A 24,103-nucleotide genomic window follows, 5' to 3' on the forward strand; every position below is an offset into this window, starting at 1 on the left:
ATTTTGGATGAGAGTACGGAGATTCCTTAAAAAACTAGAAATAAAACCACCATACAATCCAGCAATTCTACTAGGCATATACCCTGAGAAAACCAAAACTGAAAAAGATACATGTATTCCAATGTTCATTGCAGCACTATATATAATAGCTAGGACATGGAAGCGACTTAGATGTCCATCAACAGGATGAATGGATAAAGCTGTGGTACATGCAATGGAATACTAGTCAGCCACAAAAACCAACACACTGAGTCAATTCTAATGAGGTAGATGAACCTAGAGCGTATTAAACAGTAAATTAAGTCAGAAGGAGAAAAACAAATACTGTATATTAATGCATATATGTGGAATCTAGAAAGATGGTACTGATGAACCTATTTGCAGGGCAGCAGTGGAGATGCAGACATAGAGAACAGACTTGTGGACAAGGGCAGGGAAGGGAGAGGAGAGGCTAAGATGAATGGAGAGAGTAGCATGGAAGCATGTACACTAACATATGGAAAATAGATAGCCAGTGGAAATCTGCTCAGTGACTTAGGGAACTAAAACCAGGGCTCTGTAACAATAGAGGGGTTGGAAAGGGTGGGAGGTGGAGGGAGGTTCAAAAAGGAGGGGACAAATGTACACCTATGGCTAATTCATGTTGATGTATGGCAGAAATGAAACCAATATTGTAAAGCAATAATCAATCAATTAAAAATAAACATAATTAAAAAACAGATTTAAGAAAAACAACATGGAGGCTCCTCTAAAAGTTGAAACTAGAACTACCATATAATCAATAGAAATCTAATTTAAAATGACAAAATTGTGAGTCACTTGAAGGTACAGAGCCTTGTTGAAGCTAAAAAACAAAGAAATATCCCAGAGTAGCTTTCCTTTAACTGTAATAAGAATCATCTGAGAAGCTAAAAACAAAAATGAGCACTGCCCCTGGCCAATTAAATATCCCTCCTTTTATTTTATCATTCAAGAAATATTTATTGAGCTTCTGTTTTATAGCAGCCACCATGTTAGGCATTTGGGATCCAATAACAAGCAAGACAGACATCGCTCTGCTTTTAAGTAAAGCTTATTAATTTAAATTCTGGTGTGTGGGTGGAGGTGGAGAAAATAAATAAGTTATTGTTTATAATGATAAATTCTGTGAAGGAAATATATAGAATGATAACCTAAAGTGAATGGGTAAAATAAGATACAATGGTATAATGCACAACCCAGGGAATATAGCCAATATTTTTAAATAACTATAAAGGGAATATAACCTTTAAAAATTGTGAATCACTACATTAGTATATATACCTGTGACATGTAATATTGTACATCAGCTCTATGTCAATAAAATAAATAAAGTGAATGGGCTAGGGATTCTACTCTAGATAAAGTAAAAACCTTTATCAGATCAGAGAAACCTTTCTTGATCAGAGAAAACCTCTGTGAGGAAATGACTTGATCTGAGACATAAAGGATAAGGAGTCCGGTCAACAAAACAGTATCCCAGGCAGAGGAAGCAGCAAGTGCAAAGTGCCCCAGAAAGGAAAGAACTGGGTATGTTTGAGAAGCTGAAGAAAGGGGAGAAAAGAACAAGCTTTAGCAAGTACAAGAATGGTCAGAGGTTGTAGAAATTTTCAGGAACCAGACCACATAGGCCTTGCTTAGAAGTTTAGATTTTATTCTAGGTTGCAAAAGAGTGAATAGTAGTGTCTCACTTCTGTAATAGTGCAAAACGATAGTCATATTGATATATGTGCATGTAAGATTTCTAGAAGGAATCATAGATATGATTGATTAACCACAGTTACCTCTGAAGAATAGAAATAGGGACTGAGGGAGTAGGTCAGAAGCAGTTTAATTTATACCTGTCATTACTGAATATTTTACCTTTGACATATGTTACTTTTCAAATTGAATAAAGTACTGAATTTATATTTTTAAAATAATTCTTATAAATTATTTTTGAAACACTGTTAAAAAATATGAACCAGAAGTTCACAAAGGAGAAATGCTAATAAACTCATGAAAAGATATTCAGCCTTACTGGCGATCAGGGGGAAAAAAAGGCGGTTTTGATTTTTATCTCCCAGATATTGGCAAAAACAAAAAACATTGATAGTATTTAGTTTCCTTGAAGGTGTAGGCAAACAGATGCTCTTACTTCTGGTATGAATGTGTATTGATCTCAACTTTTGGTTTGACAACATACTTCAAAACCCTGAAAAGTATATATCTTAGTACTCAGTAAGTATCCTAAGGAAGTAAATTTAAAAAAAAAATGTAAGACCAAAGATACAGATGCACATCATCATTTATAGCATTATTTATAATAGCAAATAACTGGGCCATATTAACAGCCATTAGTAGAAGATGGATTATTTAAATTGATGATGTATTCCACTGAGTATTCTATAACCATTAAAATTTATGTCGTTATGTATTTATTTATGTATTGTGTATTTATTTATTTATTCATGTATTTATTCACATATCAGGATGTTTACAGAGCAAAACATGTAGGTTAGAATATTATGTATATAATAAGATTTACTTTTTTTTAATTTATAGGTTTAAGTGTATATGTATATGCATATAGAATGCCTGCAAGTGTTATTGAAAAATATTAATAGTAATTTTTGCTGTATATTAGGGCTTTTTAAATTTTTTATATTTTAGTTTTTTCTAATTATTAGTTTAAAAATTATATTAATTTTCCAATGAGCAAAAAATCTAATCTATAAAAAAGGGGAAAATGGAGAATATTATGTAATCTATAAAGGTTTCCTAAAAATATTTATGCATATAACTTGATAAATAGTAAAAGGATATAATTATATAGTATTGGTTTGATCTGGAGTAATAAAGTTTTATAATGCTTTTCAATTTTTTAGGACTAGAAGAAATTGCAAAAGAAAGAGACAAACTAAAAAAGGCAAAAAGTATCCAAATCAAAGAAGAAATATTTGAGACTTCTGAGCACACTTTAAATTGTTCAAATCCAGATCACTGTGAGCAAAAGGAAGATACTAAAGAAAAAGATAACCCAAATCTGTTTCTTCAGAAACCTGGCTCTTTTTCAAAATTAAGCAAGCTTTTAGAAGTAGCTAAGATGCCTGCTGAGTCAGATGTAATGACCCCCAAACCAAATAGTAGTGCAAATGGGTGCACATTGTCATATCAAAACAGTGGAAAACAGTCACTGGGCAGCATTCAATCAACAGCAACACAAAGCAACATGGAAAAGACAGACTCTAATAATCTGTTCAGTACCAGTTCAAGTGGTCCAGGGAAGTTCTGTAGTCCTCTCCCCAATGACCAGTTGTTAAAGACATTGACTGAAAAGAATAGACAGTGGTTTAGCCTTTTGCCAAGGACACCTTGTGATGACACCTCTCTTACCCATGCCAGTATGTCAACTGCTTCTTCAGTGATCCCTCAGTCTCAGCCACTGTCTAAGTCACCTTCACCCGCCCCAGCTCCTCTTCTTGGATCGTCTGCTCAGAATCCTGTTGGCCTAAATCCATTTGCTTTATCGCCTCTTCAGGTTGGTGCTGTTAGTTGTAACTCAGGTTTTTGTTGCTTTGTCTAATCTTTGATCCTGTAAATGTTTTCTCTTAAGGGAAATCAGTTGAATGTTTATAATATTATCCCTGCCATGGCTTGAAAACCGAAGAGCCAAGATTGTTATCACCAAACTTCATCAGAACTACTTATGTCTAAGTTAAAGACTTATCTAACTACTTTTTAGCATATTATTATTACATTATTTAAAAAGAAATTACTTTGAGGAGCAAACAAAACATGTAACTGTTGTATTTAATTTGCCTGTAATTGTGATATATGAAAGAATATTTTTTCAGAATTTTAAAAACAATTTCTGGTTCTAAACACTTTTCCTAACTCCTTAGATTGTCCCTACTTCTAAAATGTGTTGTTTCTTGCAGGTGAAAAGTGGAGTGTCTGTGATGGGACTCCAGTTTTGTGGGTGGCCTGCTGGCGTGCTTACTTCCAATATTCCATTTACATCACCTTTACCTAATCTGGGATCAGGGTTGGGATTGTCAGAAGGAAATAGTAATACATTCGTGACTCCTAATGTTGCACCAAGTAAAAGTGAATCTCCAGTACCACAGAATGAAAAAGTCTCTTCAACTCAACCTGCAGCTGTTGAAGTAGCAAAACCAGTAGATTTTCCTAGTCCAAAACCCATTCCAGAAGGTATGGTTTATAGTCACTTACTTAATTTTATTGTTATAGATTCCACATGATAACTGAATCTTTGAGGATTATATATTTAGTTATAAATCTTTCAATTTGCATTGTGCCATTAATTCATATTCAAGATATTTATAAAAAGATCTACATATTTATTTTAACTTAGAAATGCAGTTTGGTTGGTGGAGAATTATTGACCCAGAGGACCTAAAAGCTTTGCTCAAAGTGCTCCATCTCAGAGGAATAAGAGAAAAGGCATTACAAAAGCAAATTCAGAAACACTTGGATTATATTACTCAAGCTTGCATTAAGAATAAGGATGGTATGTACTTAGGAGAGATTTCTGTTCTCTTGCTTAGTTATGATAATTGATCCTTTAATCTTAAAACATTTTGGTATATCATAATGCTTAATTTATTACTAGTAAGCATTTGCTCAACAAACAGTACCTCCTTAAATAGCTATTACTTTCTTATAATTTGTCACAACCTGTAGATGTATTGTTTTGTTTCTTAGAAAAGGATGTTCCTACTTTTAAGAGTAATATGCTGGAAATTTCCTGGCAGCCCAGTGGTTAGGACTCTGTGCTCTCACTGCCAGGGCCCAGGTTTGATCAGTCCCTTGGAGAACTAAAAATTCCCACAAGCCACATGGCACAGCTTAAAAAAAATAAAAAGAATAATCTGCCTATGTATACACAAGTACATTTTTATGTTTTAAGTTATATGTATATGCTATCCCTGGAATCTTATTCACTTTCTAGAAGAAATTGTTACAGAATAAAATAGATATTAAAATTAATTTGTTTTCAACTATAGTTGCCATTATTGAATTAAATGAAAATGAAGAAAACCAGGTAACTCGAGACATTGTGGAGAACTGGTCAATAGAAGAACAAGCAATGGAAATGGATTTGAATATTCTTCAACAGGTAGAAGATCTAGAAAGGAGAGTTGCATCAGCAAGTTTGCAAGTGAAGGTAAAATTGACTTGGAATGAAATCTGTTTTTAGGATGATGGAAGGTAACTATATGTGTTATATGCCTGATATATGCCAGTTACTCTGCTAAATGTTTTCACTTTATCTCATTTAATTCTCAAAATGATCCTGAATTAATTTTCCCCATCTTACAGGTAAGGAACAAGACTCAAAGTAAGTAACCTGTCAGTGGTCATATAATAAATGGCCAAATGTGAATTCAAATCAAGTCTGTCTGACTCCAGAGCTTGTGTTCTTTTTTTTTTAGTAAATCTTGCTGCTCCTTAATAATTTTCAAAACTGTCATTTCTAGTATGCAGTTTTTTACCACAAGCATTATTTCACCTTTTTACCCATGATACATATAATGCTCTGTCAAATTCCTGCTATACTTTTTCATATAGACGAACTTCTTTACATCCAAGCCATGTTATATGTCAAAATTTCATTATATATAATTTAAAATTAGAGAATATATATCCAAATATACATTATACTATGATAAACATATTCGTGTGTACACCCTACATATATATGTAAATTTTAAATTAATTTATTTATCTACTGGGCACATGTATTTACCATGTCACAAGTATTTACCATGAACAGAACTGGCTTCTGATGGACAGGCAGGAGGAAGGCTTTATCTTTGTGCAAGAATTTTCAGTTTTGGAAAGAGGGGTGTAAAGGTTTTCTCAATTGATAATAAGGTGATGTCTCTGAGAATAAATGGATGGATGATGAATAAGTGTGAAATACCTGGAAAAGTTTAGAAAAATGTAGGCTCTGTGTAATTTGATTTGATATTTTGTGTTTTATTCAGATGAGAAATTTATGCTATAACATTATCCTGTGATATTTGGAAATTTTTGAAGCTCTCCCAAAAATGTCACTTTCCAGTTCTAATATCCCTTCTTGCCACAAACATAATTAATTACCGACTTCAAGAGGCAAAATTTATCATTTGTTGAATGTATTTTGCTAGCAAAAACTATATCTTCCTCCTAGTACTATAATATAAAAATGCCTCATTTACTTGGCATCTTTAACAAATGAGCTCTTCTACCAAGTTAATTTTCTAGAGAAATGAAAATTATTCCATTTAGTGCCATAATTTTTTTAACATATTTGTTGTATCGCTTATGTTATGCATTATACTGCCTTCTTAAATTGAGAATAAAGAGTTTGATTTAAATTATCTTGGTGACACAGGATCATGAGTGTGAAGACCAATTATTAGATAATGATTCCCTAAGGAAATGTGAAGATGGCCCCTACGTTAAATGATCCTAGTGTGCTTTGCTTTTTGTACAATCGTGACTGCTTTTCATAGTCTGTTTTTGTCTTCTCTCGTGATCGCTTGCTACTACTTGCTGGTTAAATTCGATTGGTTCTACTTGCCCAAATTTCCTCGAACTTCATTCATCTAATTTACTAGTTCTAATTGACTGTTGGCTGGGAAAGCACATCTTCATGGTTTTTAATATTAAAGTCAGGGTATGGGCCTGAAGCATTTTCCTGGTGACATACTCATATTTTTGTGCGTTAACCTTATCACATTACTAGCTGCTTAGACATTCTTGGCTGTGTTCTAAATATATAAGAAAAGTAGAATTTGTTTTTTCAAGTGAAATGTTTTAACATTAAAATAAGTATTGCTGAAATATTCTGTATTATTCTAATAAAATGAATTATATTCTTTAAGACTCTAAAAACACAAATGATGAAAATAACTGCAAAATATTATTTTAATATCTATACAAGATTTAATGATTTTTTTAAGAAAATAGAGTTATATGTTTAATGTGGGGAGCTAGCCACTGTGAAGAGACATTAAACAGGTGGCCTGTGGGACTACTTAGGTGCATTCATATATATTTTTAATATTACTTATAATTTGGAAATTATTTATTATTTTGTAGAAGAATCTTCAGACCTCTAGTCCTAGTTCTGTTGAGAGTTTATAAAACAACTACTCTTCTAGTTCCTCATAAGATAGCTCCTATGTCTCCTTCTTAGTTTTCTCTTTTACAAGTTAATGAATTCTTTCAACCAGAAATAGGTTCCATGTACAAAAACACCAGTGTCAATATCCTTCTTAAAATGTTGTGTCCATAGCTGTACATAGCGCTGTCTGAATGTGTGCATGGGACTGTTACTTTACTTAATCTGGCACTATTCTTCATTAACGCTGTTTGAATTTGTCCGAACTTTTTAGCATCCACATCATACTCGTGCTTTGCCAAGTATGCACAATGAAACAACAAAGCAAAAAACAAACAAAAAAAACCCTAGGCCTCTTTCCAAAGAGCTTTTAAGGGAGTTCTAGCACATGTAGTATTTCTGTTATTAGTTGCTTAAACTTCAGATCTAAAATTTACATTTATCATTTTTTTAAATAAATTTCGTTTGGGTTATTTTTCAGCATTTGGAACTATTTTTATCTTGGTCGTGTCATATGGAATATTAAACTTTCTTCCTAATTTTAAATCATCTGCAGATTTAATAGCAATCAACAAAGTTACTCCCAGTGTATTAACAGGACAAACCAAGTGCAGAGACTTTGACCGTTAGCACTGGGGACCTTTTCTGAGGTGATCCAAGTTCTGACAATCACCATTCTTTGGAAACAGTTTTCAACCCTCTAGACTTCTCTAATCTGGTCTTCGTTTTTTGTCTTGTCAACTGCTTTGCAGAGATCCACATACACTATGTTTACAGGGTTCCCTTGATTTGGCAAATTTAGTACCCCTTTCAAAATCTGGGAATGAGGTTTATTTGACATGACTTCTACCTAATGCACTTACACTATTCATAATTCTATGCTTACTTCACAAATATAAATGTTCTACTGAGTAAAGAAGAGGACTTGATTGTAATATAAAGATAAAATAATTACCTCTGAAAAGGTGTAATAAAAACGATAATGCTTATTCTGTTTTGCATTTGATATGCATTTACTAAGTACCTAGTCAGCATCAGACAATAGGCACCACAATTTTGAGTAAAATATGGTTTCTGCCCTCAGAAAACTTGTCATCTAATAGAGAGATAAGACATGTATACATCTCTGCAGAATCTGTTAAACTGATCATAGAGAAGTACAGAATCATGCATGAATTTAGAAAAAGAATACACAACTTCTGGTAGAGACATGGAAAAGATGAGGGAACATTCATGTAGAAGTTGAGATAGAGCTTGAGAAAGTGAGTCAGCTTTTGACAAGGAATGCCATACTAGAAAGAGTAAACAGCCTGAGCAGAGCACGAAGATCCAGAAGATTAGGACATGTTTTGTGGAGCTGTAAATTGTGGAATTTGACTACAGTGTAGGATTTGTGATGAGAACAGTACAGGAAGAGGTAGACTGAGGTACGGGAATGTCATAGTAAAAATGTGGACTTTGCTAAACAGTAGGGAAATTCTGACGGATTTTGAAGTAGATCAGTATAAGCAAGCTGAGTTATAAGATCATCCGTTTATTCAATCAACATGTAAATATTGAGTGCCTACTATTTACCTTCACTGTGCTGGAGATAATATGAAAGTAGACATGGTCCCTGTCCTCATGGAATTTAGAGGTAGAAAGATTAATCACAGTAGTATAAAATTGCAAGTACCACAAGTCTTGCTGTTGTTCAGCCTCTCCATCGTGTCTGACTCTTTGCGACACTATGGTCTGCAGCACGCCAGGCTTCCCTGTCCTTAATCATCTCCCAGAGATTACTCAGACTCATATTCATTGAGTCGGTGATGTCATCTAACCATCTCGTCTTCTGTCATCTCCTTCTCGTCCTCTATCATCTCCTTCTCCTCCTGCCTTCACTCTCCCAACATCAGAGTCTTTTCTGAAGAATCAGCTCTTTGCATCAGGTGGCCAAAAGTATTAGAGTTTCAGCTTCAGTATCAGTCCTTCCAGTGAACACTGAGGACTGATTTCCTTTAGGATGCACTGGTTGGATCTCCTTGCAGTCCAAGGGACTCTCAAGAGTCTTCTCCAACACCACAGATCAAAAGCATCAATTCTTCGGCGCTCAGCCTTCTTTGTGGTCCAATTCTCACATCCATACATAACTAATGGAAAAAATCATAGTTTTGACTAGACGGACCTTTGTTGGCAAAGTAATGTCTCTGCTTTTTAATATGCTGTCTAGGTTTGTCATAGCTTTTCCTCCAAGGAGCAAGCATTTTTTAATTTCGTGGCTGCAATCAATGTGATTTTGGAGTCCCAAGAAAATAAAATCTGTCACTGTTTCCATTGTTTCCCCATCTATTTGCCATGAAGTGTTGAGACCAGATGCAATGATCTTTGTTTTTTGAATGTTGAGTTTTAAGACAGCTTTTTCACTTTCCTCTTTCACCTTCATCAAGAGGCTCTTTAGTTCCTCTTTGCTTTCTTCCATAAGAGTGGTGTTATCTGCATATCTGAGGTTATTGATACTTCTCCCTGAAATCTTGATGCCAGCTTGTGCTTCATCCAGCCTGGCATCTTGCGTGATGTACTCTGCATATAAGTTAAATAAGCAGGGTAACAATATACAGCCTTGACATACTCCTTTTTCAATTTGGAACCAGTCCATTGTTCCATGTCTGGTTCTAACTGTTGCTTCTTGACCCGCATACAGGTTTCTCAGGAGGCAAGTGAGATGCTCTCATATTCCCATCTCTTGAAGAATTTTCCACATTTTGTTGTGATCCACACAAAGACTTTAGTGTAGTCAATGAAGCAGAAATAGATGTTTTTCTGGAACTCTCTTGCTTTTTTGATGATCCAGCAGATATTGGCAATTTGATCTCTGATTCCTCTGCCTTTTCTAAGTCCAGCTTGAACATCTGGAAGTTCTTGGTTCACATACTGTTGAAGCCTAGCTTGGAGAATTTTGAGCATTACTTTCCTAGCATGTGAAAAGAGTGCAATTGTGCGGTAGTTTGAACATTCTTTGGCACTACCTTTCTTTGGGATTGGAATGAAAACTGACGTTTTTCCAGTCTTGTGGCCACTGCTGAGTTTTCCAAATTTGCTGGCATATTGAGCGCAGCACTTTCACAGCATCATTTTTTAGGATTTGAAATACCTCAACTGGAATTCCAACACCTCCACTAGCTTTGTTCCTAGTGATGCTTCCTAAGGCCCACTTGACTTCGCATTCCAGGATGTCTGGCTCTAGGTGAGTGATCACACTATCATAGTTTTCAAAGTCATTAAGGTCTTTTTTGTGTAATTGTTCTGTGTATTCTTGCCACCTCTTCTTAATATCTTCTGCTTCTATTAGGTCCATACCATTTCTGTCCTTTATTGTACCCATTTGTGCATAAAATGTTCCCTCGGTATCTCTAATTTTCTTGAAGAGATCCTTTGTGAGCTTGTAATATGGAGACTTAACCTCTTAAAGTAGGTCAGGAGAGGATTCCCTGAGGATGTTTAACATGAGAGCTGCAGGATGAGTGGGGTTAACTGTGTTAAGAACAACAGATAAAGGCTGTACACAGACAAATGTAAGACCTCATGTAAACTCCTGCTGCTCAAAGAAAAATGGTGAGTACAAAGACCTATACAGAAGAGTAGTAGAAGGAAAGGAAATGGAAAGGAAGAACTAAGTTCAGAGACCACTGAGATTTCCATTGAAGTGGTTCCAGGAAATGAATAAGCATTTAGTCTAAAGTTGCTCAGAATACTTTGCTGATTTTCATTTTACCTTTCGTAACATCAAAAGTTCTTAAATTTTCTTCTTCAAACTTCTCTCACAATTGTTTCTTTTAATTTTTTTATTGTTGTTGTTGTTCTTATTTCCACCTAGCATTAGGAAACACAAGGTAAAAACTTTTAGTAAAGATCCTTGAGATCTGCTGGTGTCTGCTGCTATATTTTAAGTAAAGGTAATTCACCCATCAGGCATTTCAAGAGGAAACCATAGTAACATTGTTCTTTTGATATATAGGGTTGGATGTGTCCAGAACCTGCATCAGAAAGGGAGGACTTGGTATATTTTGAACATAAGTCATTTTCTAAATTGTGCAAGGAGCATGATGGAGAATTTACTGGCGAAGAAGAAGGCAGTGCACATGCACTGGAACGGAAGAGTGACAACCCCCTAGATATAGCTGTAACCAGGCTGGCTGATTTGGAGCGGAACATTGAAAGAAGGTATCTGAAGAGCCCCTTAAGTACCACCATTCAGATCAAACTGGATAATGTGGGCACAGTTACTGTCCCTGCTCCTGCACCATCCGTTAGTGGTGATGGTGACGGGTAGGTTATTGAGATTAACTTGAAAAATTATTGTGCTTCTTTGCTAATTGGAGCCTATTTTCTATTGCCTGTTATCTATGTATCTTCTTGTATGTCTGTGATCCATATGGATCATGCTACTTGCATGGTGCTTCGTAAAAACATTTTTTTTTTGTTATGTGCGTTGATAATCCTGCAAAGTGATCTTACATTTACCTGGTTGTGACTAAGCTTTGAGGCACGTAGCCACAGTCTGTGCACTACATCAAATTTAGTTGCTTAAACCTTATACTTATTGGCTGTTACATGTTTTTGTCATTGCTTGGCTTTCAGTGTGATGATTGTTTCACATTCAGTAACCATAAATGTGGACATGACCTACTTAATTTTTCTATATTTCAATGCAGAATTGAAGAGGATATTGCTCCAGGGCTCAGGGTATGGAGAAGGGCATTATCAGAAGCTCGCAGTGCTGCACAGGTAGCTCTGTGCATTCAGCAGTTACAGAAATCAATAGCATGGGAAAAATCAATTATGAAAGTTGTAAGTGTTTTTATTTAAGAAATACTATAACTGATTTACTTTGTCCTGTTTTTTTTCCAATCTTCAGATATTTCTTAGTTATACTTTATTGTCAAAATAATGTATGCTGTATTTGAGAATTTGCTTAATTTTTAAATACTGTATAATTTGATACTTTTCTCCTTATTTTGAGCTTTTTGAAGGAGTCTATCAAGTGTTATCTTTTGTTTTTAAGATCTTCTTTTTCTCTCCTTTAATATTGTTTGTAGCTCCAACTGAAGTTGTCTTCTGCATTTTGTCAACATAATAGTTGTTAAGCTAAATGTTTTGAAGGCTCTTTCAATCTTGTAAACATTCCAGTTGCTAACATTACCTGCTATATACATTCACTGCATTCCTGAAATGTCTTTACATTTGTATCAATTTTCTTTTTGTAATGCTAAAAATACTTGGATAAGTAAATGAAATAAACAGAGACCTCTTCCTTTATGCACTTTTGATAAAGTGTTCGATATTGCTGGCATTAAGGATAGATATTTTCATCTGTCCTCTGACAGTTAAAACTATTTCTTCACCTTCTTTGTTCAAGCCCGGTTAGTTATCACACAGTGGCCTCTACTTTGTTCTAGGCAACAAATGCTATACATTCAAATAAAAGCTGTATTTCTTACATTTCCCACAGATATATTTATTTTAAATCATATATGTGTTCCTTTTCCTTTTATTATAGAAATATCTTTTATATGTTGACTTTTATGAATTATTTTAACAGTTGCTTTTGAATTGCTGATTAGCTTTAAAATTCAAACACTTGAGTTTTGTTTTCATGAATAAGGGTAAAATTCCTTTATTTAAATAGTTGTTCCCCAAATAAAAGAAGTGATCCTTAAATAATTAGCATTCTTTCCTTCCTTTTTACCTCTATGCCTAGACTACTCAAGACTTTATTCATTGTTTACAAATAAATTTGATTTCTTCTATGGTTTTTCACTTCTTTCTAAAATGTCCATAGAATAATGAATCTACAATTTATATATAACCTATACAAAGAAACCCAAAACTTGTACCAAAATCTGCCTTTATATTAGTATAATTACTTTCTGCCATCTTAAGTTTTATTTCAGATTTTTGCAAATTCCTTTTCCATTGTTATTAATAAATTAATATGCATCCATCATTATCTAACTCCATCTCTCATAATTTTCATTTCTTTTTTAATGTTTAATAATGCTATTTTTGCTATAAAAAAACACTTCTTTATAAAGAAGGCAGAGTTTTTTATTCAAAGATTAATAAGCTCTTTGTAACCTTTAATTAGAAATATAACAGGACCTATAAGAATCCTCATAATAAGCTGTATCAGAAAGTTAAAGTGCTCAATATCTTTAGAAATATCCTCTTTGCCAGAAACCAAGCTTACTAAGAAAGAAGGAGCTGCCATAATTTGCCCTTAGGTACTTCTCAGTCCCCTATCTACTTTCTGTTGTTATTAACGTTAAGTAGTCAGCAACATCCACTGTGGCATTCACTGTTTTGTTTTTATTGTGGTAGCAAAGTGGTTAAAACCAAAATGCTCTAACACATTGTGAGCTATTACTGTGATTTTCCAAAAATGCTATAAGTTCAATATATGTTACCCTTTCTTAGAAAGTGTCAGAAAAGAATTTTAAAGTCATAAATGTGAGATGTAAGATGGATTTTTTAGTATTTTTACCTATCTATTGTAGAAGATTGTGAGAATTTACTTAATGTTCATGAACCTGATTTTTAAATTTTGTCATTATAGGGAATTAAATATAGCCTTCAAAATGTTATTTCTCAATGAATATTCTTATAATAGAAGTTTTAAAGAAATAACTCAGATATGGAGAAATAGCACCATATTAAAGTATTTAGTGATGTGGTTATTAGGAAAGGTCATAAAATAAATACTGTCAGAATATTAAACTCTACTGCTTTCTCTTCTAGTACCCATGCCAATTTTAGTATTATGTGTATATTACATATATTTGATAGCTATTTATTAAGGTGAATAGCATGTATCTGCTGTTTTGGTAAGATTCTTAAGCTATCATTGGTGTGCATGTTGAGTTATGAAAGACTATTTTGGACCTTCCCAGATTAAGATTTAATGTTTTCTTGAAATTAAACAAATTGAATTTGAACAATTAAGCTTTTTTGGTTTTAAGAGTATTTAAATACATAACTTAAAATGAGTATAAATGCTATAAAATTTAAATGTTTTAATTATTTTAAATTGAAAAATAGTAATGTTTTCAGATTTAGAATATTGATTACAGGACATTTTCTACTGCTACTGGAAATAAACATTAAATGTCAAAATATAATGTTAGTACTTACTGTTTTTTAAAGCCATCTTTGAAGTTTTTACTTGTCTAATCATCCTTCTTTCCTTTGTGAAACTTGTTATACAGAATATGTGTGCGTGAGAAAAAAATCTTCTCTCTATAGATTTAAAAATTCTTAATGGTATTAGAAGTTTTTCCACAGAGAAGAAATTATTTTTACTCCTAGAAAGTAAATAATGACCTCTAAATTCTTTAATTTATTGTAACAGTTTTTTTCCCTTAGAATTCATTTTGTAGGATCCATTTTCTACATTTGTGACACATGTTTGATTTGGGTTGATTTTTGAAGTTTCCTGGTTTAGACATAGTCAAAATATAGGAACATCTTATTATTATTATTTACTATTCTGAATCTACAAGTTTCCTAATTTTGACCTTAAAAATTACTCTAACTCTTACTTATTTCTTTCTTAGGATATCATGAGGATGCTAAGATAAGCAAACAATGAAATATATTAAAAAATTAAAGTGCCATGTATTAAGGCTATTCATTGCTTTATGTGCTCTAATGTCATGTTAATTATTTCATATGTTAATGTGTACATGCTTCTGAAGTGTGTGCAGGCATTCAACCTCTAGCTTTGTTCTTTGCAGTGTACTTGAAATGTGCATTTACCCCAATTGAACTGCTCACCCTGTCATGTGGTCCATATCTGTGTAACGAGAGATACATAGATGTGTATGGCTACTGTTTATTTGTTAGCAAGCGGAATGTTCATTACTAATATGAATTAGGAATTATGGTGTGTTTAATATCCCAATAACTACGATTCATAGCAGAGTCTTAACTTTAAATGATTTTTCATGTATTATAGTACTGCCAGATATGTCGAAAGGGAGATAATGAAGAACTGCTCCTCCTTTGTGATGGCTGTGACAAAGGCTGTCATACATACTGCCATAGACCCAAGATTACAACTATACCAGATGGGGATTGGTTTTGTCCAGCTTGCATTGCTAAGGTACGACTGACCTAAAACTTATTTTTTTTTATTATACAGCAAAGTGATTCAGTTACATATGTATTTTTTTCAAGTTACTTTCCATTATAGCTTATTAGGAGATTTTGAATATACTTCCTTTGCTAAACAGTAAATCCTTGTTGCTTATCTGTTTTATGTATAGTAGTTTGTATCTGTTAATCCTGTACCCCTAATTTATCGTTCCCCCTCTATCTTTCTTCTTTGGTAACCACAAGTTTGTTTTCTATGCCTGTAAGTCTATTTCTTGTAAGATTCATTTGTATTATTTTTTAGATTCCACATATAAGTGATAAAATATTTGTCTGACTTCACTTAGTATAATAATTTCTAGGTTTATCCATGTTGCTGCAAATGGCAATATTTCATTCTCTTTTATGGCTGAGTAACAGTCTGATATGTATGTATACCACATCCTCTCAAACCAGTTGTCTGTTTGATGTGCACTTGAATTGTTTGTGTGGTGTCTTGACTATTGTAAATAGTGCTGCTATGAACATTAGGGTACGTGCATCTTATTGAACTAAGAGTTTTCATCTTTTCCAGGTTTATGCCCAGGAGTGGGATAGCTGGATCATATGGCAGCTCTATTATTTTTTTTAAGGAACCTTCATACTCTTTTCCATAGTAGCTATACCAATTTACATTCTCATCAACAGAGTAAGAGGGTTCCCTTTTCTCCACACCCTCTCCAGCACTTATTATGTGTAGACTTTTTGATGATAGCCATTCTAACTGGTATGAGGTAATGCCTCATTGTGGTTTTGATGTATGTTTTTCTAATAATTAGTTAAACTGACCATCTTTTCACATGCCTGTTAGCCATCTGTGTATGTCTTATTTGGAAAATATCTATTTAGGTCTTCTGCCCATTTTTTGACTGGGTTGTTTGTGTTTTTGATATTGAGTTGTATGTGTGAGTTGAGCTGTTTGTGTACTTTGGTTATTAACCCGTTGTCAGTTAATATTGTTTGCAAATATTTTCTCCCAGTCTGGTAGGTCTTTTTGTTTTGTTGTTGTTTTCCTTTGCTGTGGAAAAGCTTTTTTAAGTTTGATTAAGTCGCATTTATTTGTGCTTTTAAGGCTTCCCTGGTGGCTCAGATGGTAAAAAGTCTGCCAGCAATGAGGGAGAGTGGGGTTTGATCCTTGGGTTAGGAAGATCCCCTGGAGAAGGAAATGGCAACCCACTCCAGTGTTCTTGCTTGGAGAATGCCATGGACGGAGGAGCCTGGCAAGCTACAGTCCATAGGGTCGCAAAGAGTCAGACACGACTGAGCAACTAACAGTGACACTGACTGATTATTGCTTTTTTTTCTTTTGCCTTGGAAAACTGGACTAAGAAAATATTGCTATGATTTGTGTCCAAGAATGTTTTGTGTATGTTCTCTTCTAGTTTTATGTGTCATGTCTTATATGTAGGTCTGAAACTATTTTGAGTTTATTTTTATATATGGTGTGAGGGAGTGTTCTGATTTCATTGATTACTTGTAGCTGTCCAGCTTTTCCAACACCAATTACTGAAGAAACTATTCTTTCTCCATTGTATATTCTTGCCTCTTTTGTTGTAGATTAATTGACTGTAGGTGTATGGGTTTATTTCTCGGCTCTCTGTTCTGTTCCCTTGATCTATATGTCTTTGTGCTAATACCACAGTTTTGATTACTGTAGCTTTGTATTAGGTTGGTGCAAAAGTAATTATGTTTTGACTGTGAATTTTAAATCATTATAACTAGGTTCAAACACATCTTTATTCATCAAAATAGGAATCATTACAATCAACACATTTTGCCAACAAGAAATAAGTTGGTTTATACCTGTAGTGTAAAAATCTGTGCTTCAGGATTCGACAAACTCTGGAAAAGCATTTTCTGCCTCCTGCTGGTTGTGGAAGCATTTACCCTGCACACAGTTGTCAAGAGATGCTTGAAGAAGTAGTAGTTGGTTGTAAGAGATCAGGTGAAAATGGAAGATGAGGCAAAACTTTGTAGCCCAATTCATTCAACTTTTGAAGTGTTGGTTGTGTGACGTGTGGTTGGGCGTTGTCGTGGAGAAGAATGGACCCTTTCTGTTGACCAATGCCAGCTGCGAGTGTTACAGTTTCGGTGCATCTCATTGATTTGCTAAGCATACTTCAAGATATAATGATTTAGCCGGGATTCAGAAAGCTATAGTGAATCAGACACCACCAAACAGTGACCACGACCTTTTTTTGTTGCAAGTTTGGCTTTGGGACTTGCTTCGGACTTTGGTGAACTGGTCGTCACTAGTTGTCCTGTAAAATCCACTTTCTGTCACATGTCACAATCTGATTGAGAAATGGTTTGTTGTTGTTGCATAGAATAAGAGAAGACGACACTTTAAATTTTTTTGATTTTCAGTCAGCTCATGAGGCACCCACTTACCGAGCTTTTTTCACCTTTCCAATTTGCTTCAAATGCAGAATGACCATAGAATGGTAGATGTTGAGTTCTTCTGCAAACTTCTCGTGTAGTTGTAAGCAGATCAGCTCTGATGTTTGCTCTCAATTGTTCATTGTCAACGTCCAGTAGCTGGCCATTACACCCCTCATCTTCAAGGCTTTTGTGTTTTTGCAAAACTTCCTGCACTGCCAATGCACTGTATGTTCATTAGTAGTTCCTGAGCTGAATGTGTTGCTGATGTTGCAAGTTGTCTGCACTGCTTTATAACCCATTTTGAACTCAAATAAGAAAATAGCTAAAATTTGCTTTTTGTCTAGCATCATTTCCGTAGTCCAAAATAAATATAAAATAAACAGTAAGTAATAAGTCATTAACAAAAAAAAAGCAAGAAATGCACATTAAAATGATATATAACATAACACATTAATTAAGAATGTACTGCAGTATCAAACAGCAAATTTCAACAATGCCAAAACCACAATTACCTTTGCACCAACCTAATAGTATTTTATGAAGGCTGGAAAGGTTTTACCTCCAGCTTTCTTCTTTTTTCCTCAGGATTGCTTTGGTAATTCTGGGTCTTTTGTGATTCCATATACATTTTAGTATTTTTTAGTAGTATTAATAAGTTTTAAACTGCCAGTCAAAATGAAGCATTTTATGTGGATTTTTGAGATACAATTCATATACGATAAAATTCACTTTAAAGTGTGCAATTCAGTGATGTATAACATATTCACAAAGTTGTACAGTCATCACCACTATCAAATTCCAGAACATCTTCATGAGCCGCTTAAAGAATCCTAATACCCATTAGCATTCACTTCCAATTCCCCTTCTCAGCCTTTGGCAACCAATCTACTTCCTATCTCTATGAATTTGCCAATTCTGGTCATCATAGATATATTAAATCATACAATATGTGGCCTTTTTCTTTCACTTAGCGTAATATCGTCAAGGTTCATATATGTTTCAGCACTTCATTTTAAAGTCAGATAATATGGATATATTTATTATATATATATTTATATTATATCCATTATATGGATAGAGACTACATTTTGTTTATCTGTTCAGTTGATAGACGTTTGCGTTGTTTCTACATTTTGACTTTTATCAGTAATGCTGCTAGAAATAGTCATATACAAGTTTCTGTATGAATATGTTTCCACTTTTTTTGGTTATATACCTAAGAGTAGAATTGCTTGGTCATACGGTATTAAGCATATGTATATTAAGTCACTTTCCATGTGTGTGCTAAGTTGCTTCAATCATGTCCGACTCCGTGTGACCCTGTGGACTGTAGTCCACCAATCTCCTCTGTCCATGGGATTCTCCAGGCAAAAATACCATGCCCTCCTCCAGGGGTTCTTTCCAGCCCAGAAATTGAACCCATGTCTCTTAAGTCTCCTGCATTGGCAGGCATTCTTTACCACTAGCACCACCTGGGAAGTCACTTTCCAGTCACATATAAATTGGAAACCTGTGAACTCTCATACTGATTGATTAAGGGGAAGCAATATGATAGAGTAGAAAGAGATGAGTTTTAGAGTTACAGTGTAAGTGTGAAAGGGTTAGAATGTATTGAGGCGCAGACTCCCTGTTAGGTTTTCTTTGTCTCACTCTCTTCCATGTTTCATCTCTTGACTTATTACCAGTAATTGCCACCTCTTCATAAACTCAGTTTCTAATGTCCATCTATCCACTGCCTCCTTTCTTTCCCATTCACTCTGTCTAGCACTCCTACTCCAATAATTCTTTGATCTCATCAGGACCTTCAGTTCATTTATCTTAAGACCTTCTCACTGTCCCTCTCCACCTTCATGTCTTCTTTTTGTTCCTATAATCACAGTATCTACCCTTAGTTTCTGTACCTCTCTCTCACTTGGTAAAACCATCATTCTGGTTAATCCAATTCTCTGACTTCTCTAGTAACTTAATATTCAGATACAAAGGTGTCTTGATGTGACTGGAGAAAACACCCAGCCTTTTAAATTTAAGGCTAAGAGGGCCTTTAATGGTGCCTGATAATTTACTGTCTCCTCTATTCTCAGTCTCAGCTGATGATGTTACTCTCATTTCACTATGAAAATGGAAGCCATCAGAAGAAAATATCACAAGAATCCATCACACCTACCATACTTTCTGTATCTGGGCTAGCATCCTCTACCTTCCGTCCTGTTGCCATGAACCGCTTGTGCCCCTAACTAAGCCAGTTACCCAACTTGTGCTTCAGATCCCATCCCCATCTCACCCCCTTAGGAGAATGAGGAACACCTCCAGCAGTTCTGTGTTCTCCTGCATCATCAGTTTCTACTCCTGCACTGAGTTCTTTCTCATCAGACTACTAACATGATACAGTTTCTCCCATCTTACAAAAGCTAAACTCTCTTTTAGCCTTACTTCTCCCTTGATTCACTTCCCCAATTTCTCCCCTTCCCTTTGTTGAAAAGTTTTGTTATGGTTCTCTCCAATTTCTCTCCTCCAATTTACTCTTAAACTCATTCCAGTCATATTTTTACCTCCATGACTTCTCCAAAATTGCTCTTACAGTGCCCACAAATGATTTCCACATTGCTCAGTCCAGTGACTACTGCTCAGATCATCTAACTTAGTATTTACATTGGATAAAGTGGAACTTTCCCTCCTCCTTGATATCCTGTCTTCACTTATCTTCTAGGATACCATACTCATCTGGTGTTCTTCCTGACTTTGCTCCTTTTCAGTCTCCTTTGCTGGTTTTTCTCATCTCCTAGATCTATAAATATTACTTTTCTTTACTTCAAAGTTATATCTATAAAATGGAATTGTATCTGCTTTGTGGGGATTTGTGAGGATCAGATATGCTTGTGTGTTTGAAGGTTTTTATAACTTCAGAAAATTCTGTGATACATTCATATTCATACTTTATTATATTTTATATTTATATATTATATTTTATATTTACAAAATAGCAGAAGTTGCACATGGCATGGTATTCACTAATAATTGCTTTTTTATTTCTCGTTGCTTTATCATTTTTGTCATATAGAGTTAAATGTAGTTTAATAATAATCTTCACTGGTTGTACATAAATTATCTTTTAGTTTCAAACTGTCAAGTTAAAGTTTCTCTACTACTTTGTGAATTACTAACAAATCAGTGTTTTCAGGCCTGGGGGTACCATCTGGTAGGCTATAGGATGTTTTGTTTTCTGTCAGTTTGCTTAAATTAGCATTCTGGTGTCTGTCATTTCAGTACCAGACTAGAGGTCTATAATCCTATCCAAGCACTTCTATGTAAATGCAGCTTTCTAAGTCTCTGCCCTGTTTTGTTTTGGGGTTTTTTGTTTGTTTCTTGGCCATGTTGTGAGGCTTGTGGAATCTTAGTTCCCCAGCCAAGGATTGCACCCAGGCCCACAGCAAAGCACAGAGTCTTAACCATTGGACCACCAGTGAATTCCCTTTCTATTGTTTTTTTAAAAGTGATGTATTAGATGTTAGTCGCCCAGTCATGTCCAACTCTTTGCAACCCCACCAGGCTCCTCTGTCCATGGAACTCTCCAGGCAAGAGTACTGGAGTGAGTAGCCATTCCCTTCTCCATGGGATCTTCCTGACCCAGGGATTGAACCCAGGTCTCCTGCATTCCAGAAAGATTCTTTACCATATGATCCACCAGGAAGCCCATGCTTCTTATAGCAATAGAAATACTATAACCATTTGATTTTGATATATATATAGATAGATTTTTTAAGTTAAGGTTTTAAAAATCTTTCCAGTAATTCAGTTATTTTCAAATATTTATACTCTCCAATTTGCTCTCAAATGGCTATTTCTGCATACATCATTGTGACTAAGTGTTTTTACTCTGTGTATATGTGTTTTCATACCAATGTTCATATATATATTTATATACACACACACATACATTCACTATATTAAAGATATATAACACATGTATACCTGTGGCGGATTCATTTTGATATTTGGCAAAACTAATACAATTATGTAAAGTTTAAAAATAAAATTAAATTAAAAAATATATATATATGTATTCTCTCTGTCACAGAATTAAAGACTTGTGTGTGTGTATATACATATTTATACACAATCATATACACAAATAAGAAATTCTAAATTCCAGTCCCTAAAAAGCCAAATAACACAAAAGCATCAGGCAGGACTATAGCAAATAGGAAAGTCAAGTCGTGCCCCTATTTTTATGCAACAGTCATCACTCAACTCTGGCAAATTGTTATCATGTAGACATGTGGGCCCAGTGTTCCAGGATCGACTAGTATTTCAAGATTATGGATTTTATGCATATTCTTGCAAATGTTAAATATTGGCAACAAATTCAGAATTTATATAAGCATTATGAGCCAAACCACAACACATTCTGTGGGATGTTTATAGTCTGTGAACCACCAGTTCACAACTTCTGATATATAATTACACAAACATAACAGAAATGAGCCCTTCTATGTGTGTAATCTGATAGATTCTGCTTAAGACTTACTGAAGTTTCTCTTTGGATTTGGACTCCAATAAGATAGAAAGGGTGGGGAAGGTGGGGAGTCTGTGCAAGAACACAGACATCTGGTAATAGAGGCTCTGTATAAAAGCTGCTTGTAAAAGTATATGTGTGTGCGTAATCCAGTGAGATAAGCGTGATAAACATCATTTATCAAAGAAATAGAGAGGGTCCATTGTCTTTTTAAAACATCACGAGTCTTTTATTTCTGTGGATTTAAATTTCATGTTTTCTTACTATGAGTATTAATTTGTTAATATATGATCCCAAGTAATATTTTAGTTCACATAGGAACTAGAAATTATTCCTGAGCTTTTTCTCTTTTTAAGTAACACAGTTACTCAATCTAACTTAATCTTCATTAAACAGACCTTTTCCTCATGAATTAAGTTTTCTTGTTCTGTTTTTCTAGTGCTGAAAACTTTCAGGGCATAATATTAAAACTCAAAATAATCAGATTTTAGTGAATAAAAATGAATAAATTAAATGCAGAAGAGACTTAGTAAAACATTTTAATTTATTCCAGTTTCAAGAGGTAGTGATTCTTTGATACAGTATGGGGAAGGTGTTAGATTTATGGTTTGTCTTATTATTTTAGCCAATTAAAATATCTCTTTAATTATACTTTTACCTTACCAATAGAGAACCAAATACTTTTAATTGCTTGATTAAAAGCTATTTTTCAAAATAATGGTAGAAGAGGTCCTGAAATTCTCAAAGAAATTGATATGAAGTACTCCAGAAAAATGTTTTTCAGCCAAATTCATCCCAAGAATACAACTAGCTTTAAACTATCGCTAGATTGATATCTGACTCTTAAGTTTTAAGTCTACAATTTCTTAATTATCTGGTTAAGAGAGGCTATCGTTTTCTAAAAGAGGACAAACTATCCTGGAAAATTAAAACAAAAGCCATACATTACCAGTATCTTTGCACTGATATTCGTCAATGATCTATTATATTTATTGTAACAGTTAAGTCTGAAAATACAGATTTATTTCCCTATTTCTAAATTGAGGGGTAGGAAGGAGTTTAATCATTTTATCAGTGTGCTGCCTGCAAATTGTAGTTAGACTGCATAAGGTCATGTTGAGCTTTTTGTTTTGTTTTTTTTTTTCATACAATTTTGGAGCTAGAATGACTTTACCAATTGTGTGGCATGTCTTTTTTATTTTACAAGTGAGATAATGGGGACTCACAGATATTTTTGTACAAAGTTCCATAGCTAGTAACTGACAGAGCCATAGCTACAATTCATGTTGTTTGATTCCAAATATAATCTCTTTTATACTATTTCTTCATTGTTTTCCTCAAATATCAACATTTTTTTTCTCTTCCTTCGCCTCTGCTTTGTTCACACCTGGTAACCACAACTTTGTAGAACTCTATCCTTGTAGAAAATGTCTTTTTTCTTTATCTATTAGTAGAAAGAAGTATCAATTTCCAGTATATTTGATTGCTTACAAAGGACTTCTCTGTTTAACACTTCATGAGCTATTTTCCTTGTTTTGGTCTAGCTTTTAAATTATCTCTTTAACTTGCTTATTAATAAGATCTGTATTTTTGTTTATATTCATCTTTGTTGTTAATTATATTGTGCTCAAAAAAGTAGTACTTTGTATCTTTAAAGTCATGCTGTTAGTGACCTAGACTAAGAAACAGTGCTGCTCTAAGTTCTGTAGTACCAAAGATTGCTTACCATGCGATCAACATCATCAGATTTTAAGAACTCCTCAAATAAATTGTTCATGCTTTATTAGAGTTTTTGCCTCATATTATAGGAGGAAAAAAAATTCATAGATCTCTGTTGAAATTATCAGCCTTCTAGATCAGAGATAATATTCTTTTTGTTTGCCCTGTCAGACTTTCATAACATAAAATAA

General features: G+C 34.2%; 1 protein-coding gene across 24 annotated transcripts in view; it reads left to right on the plus strand.

Annotated features, from left to right (window-relative positions):
- Positions 1 to 24,103, plus strand: part of BAZ2B (bromodomain adjacent to zinc finger domain 2B) — a 336,353-nt gene that overhangs the window by 306,291 nt on the left and 5,959 nt on the right. For 19 of the 24 annotated variants that reach the window (XM_061395981.1, XM_061396001.1, XM_061395906.1 and 16 more), the window contains 7 exons: positions 2,886 to 3,538; positions 3,939 to 4,212; positions 4,376 to 4,531; positions 5,028 to 5,188; positions 11,127 to 11,437; positions 11,824 to 11,959; positions 15,123 to 15,269. In XM_061395981.1, the coding sequence (XP_061251965.1) occupies positions 2,886 to 3,538; positions 3,939 to 4,212; positions 4,376 to 4,531; positions 5,028 to 5,188; positions 11,127 to 11,437; positions 11,824 to 11,959; positions 15,123 to 15,269 (1,838 nt within the window). The remainder of the gene's footprint in view (positions 1 to 2,885; positions 3,539 to 3,938; positions 4,213 to 4,375; positions 4,532 to 5,027; positions 5,189 to 11,126; positions 11,438 to 11,823; positions 11,960 to 15,122; positions 15,270 to 24,103) is intronic. The other 5 variants (XM_061395887.1, XM_061395917.1, XM_061395954.1 and 2 more) reach the window with 1 other exon arrangement.

Source organism: Bos javanicus, chromosome 2, assembly GCF_032452875.1.
Source record: "Bos javanicus breed banteng chromosome 2, ARS-OSU_banteng_1.0, whole genome shotgun sequence".
Taxonomy (NCBI): Eukaryota; Metazoa; Chordata; class Mammalia; order Artiodactyla; family Bovidae; genus Bos; species Bos javanicus.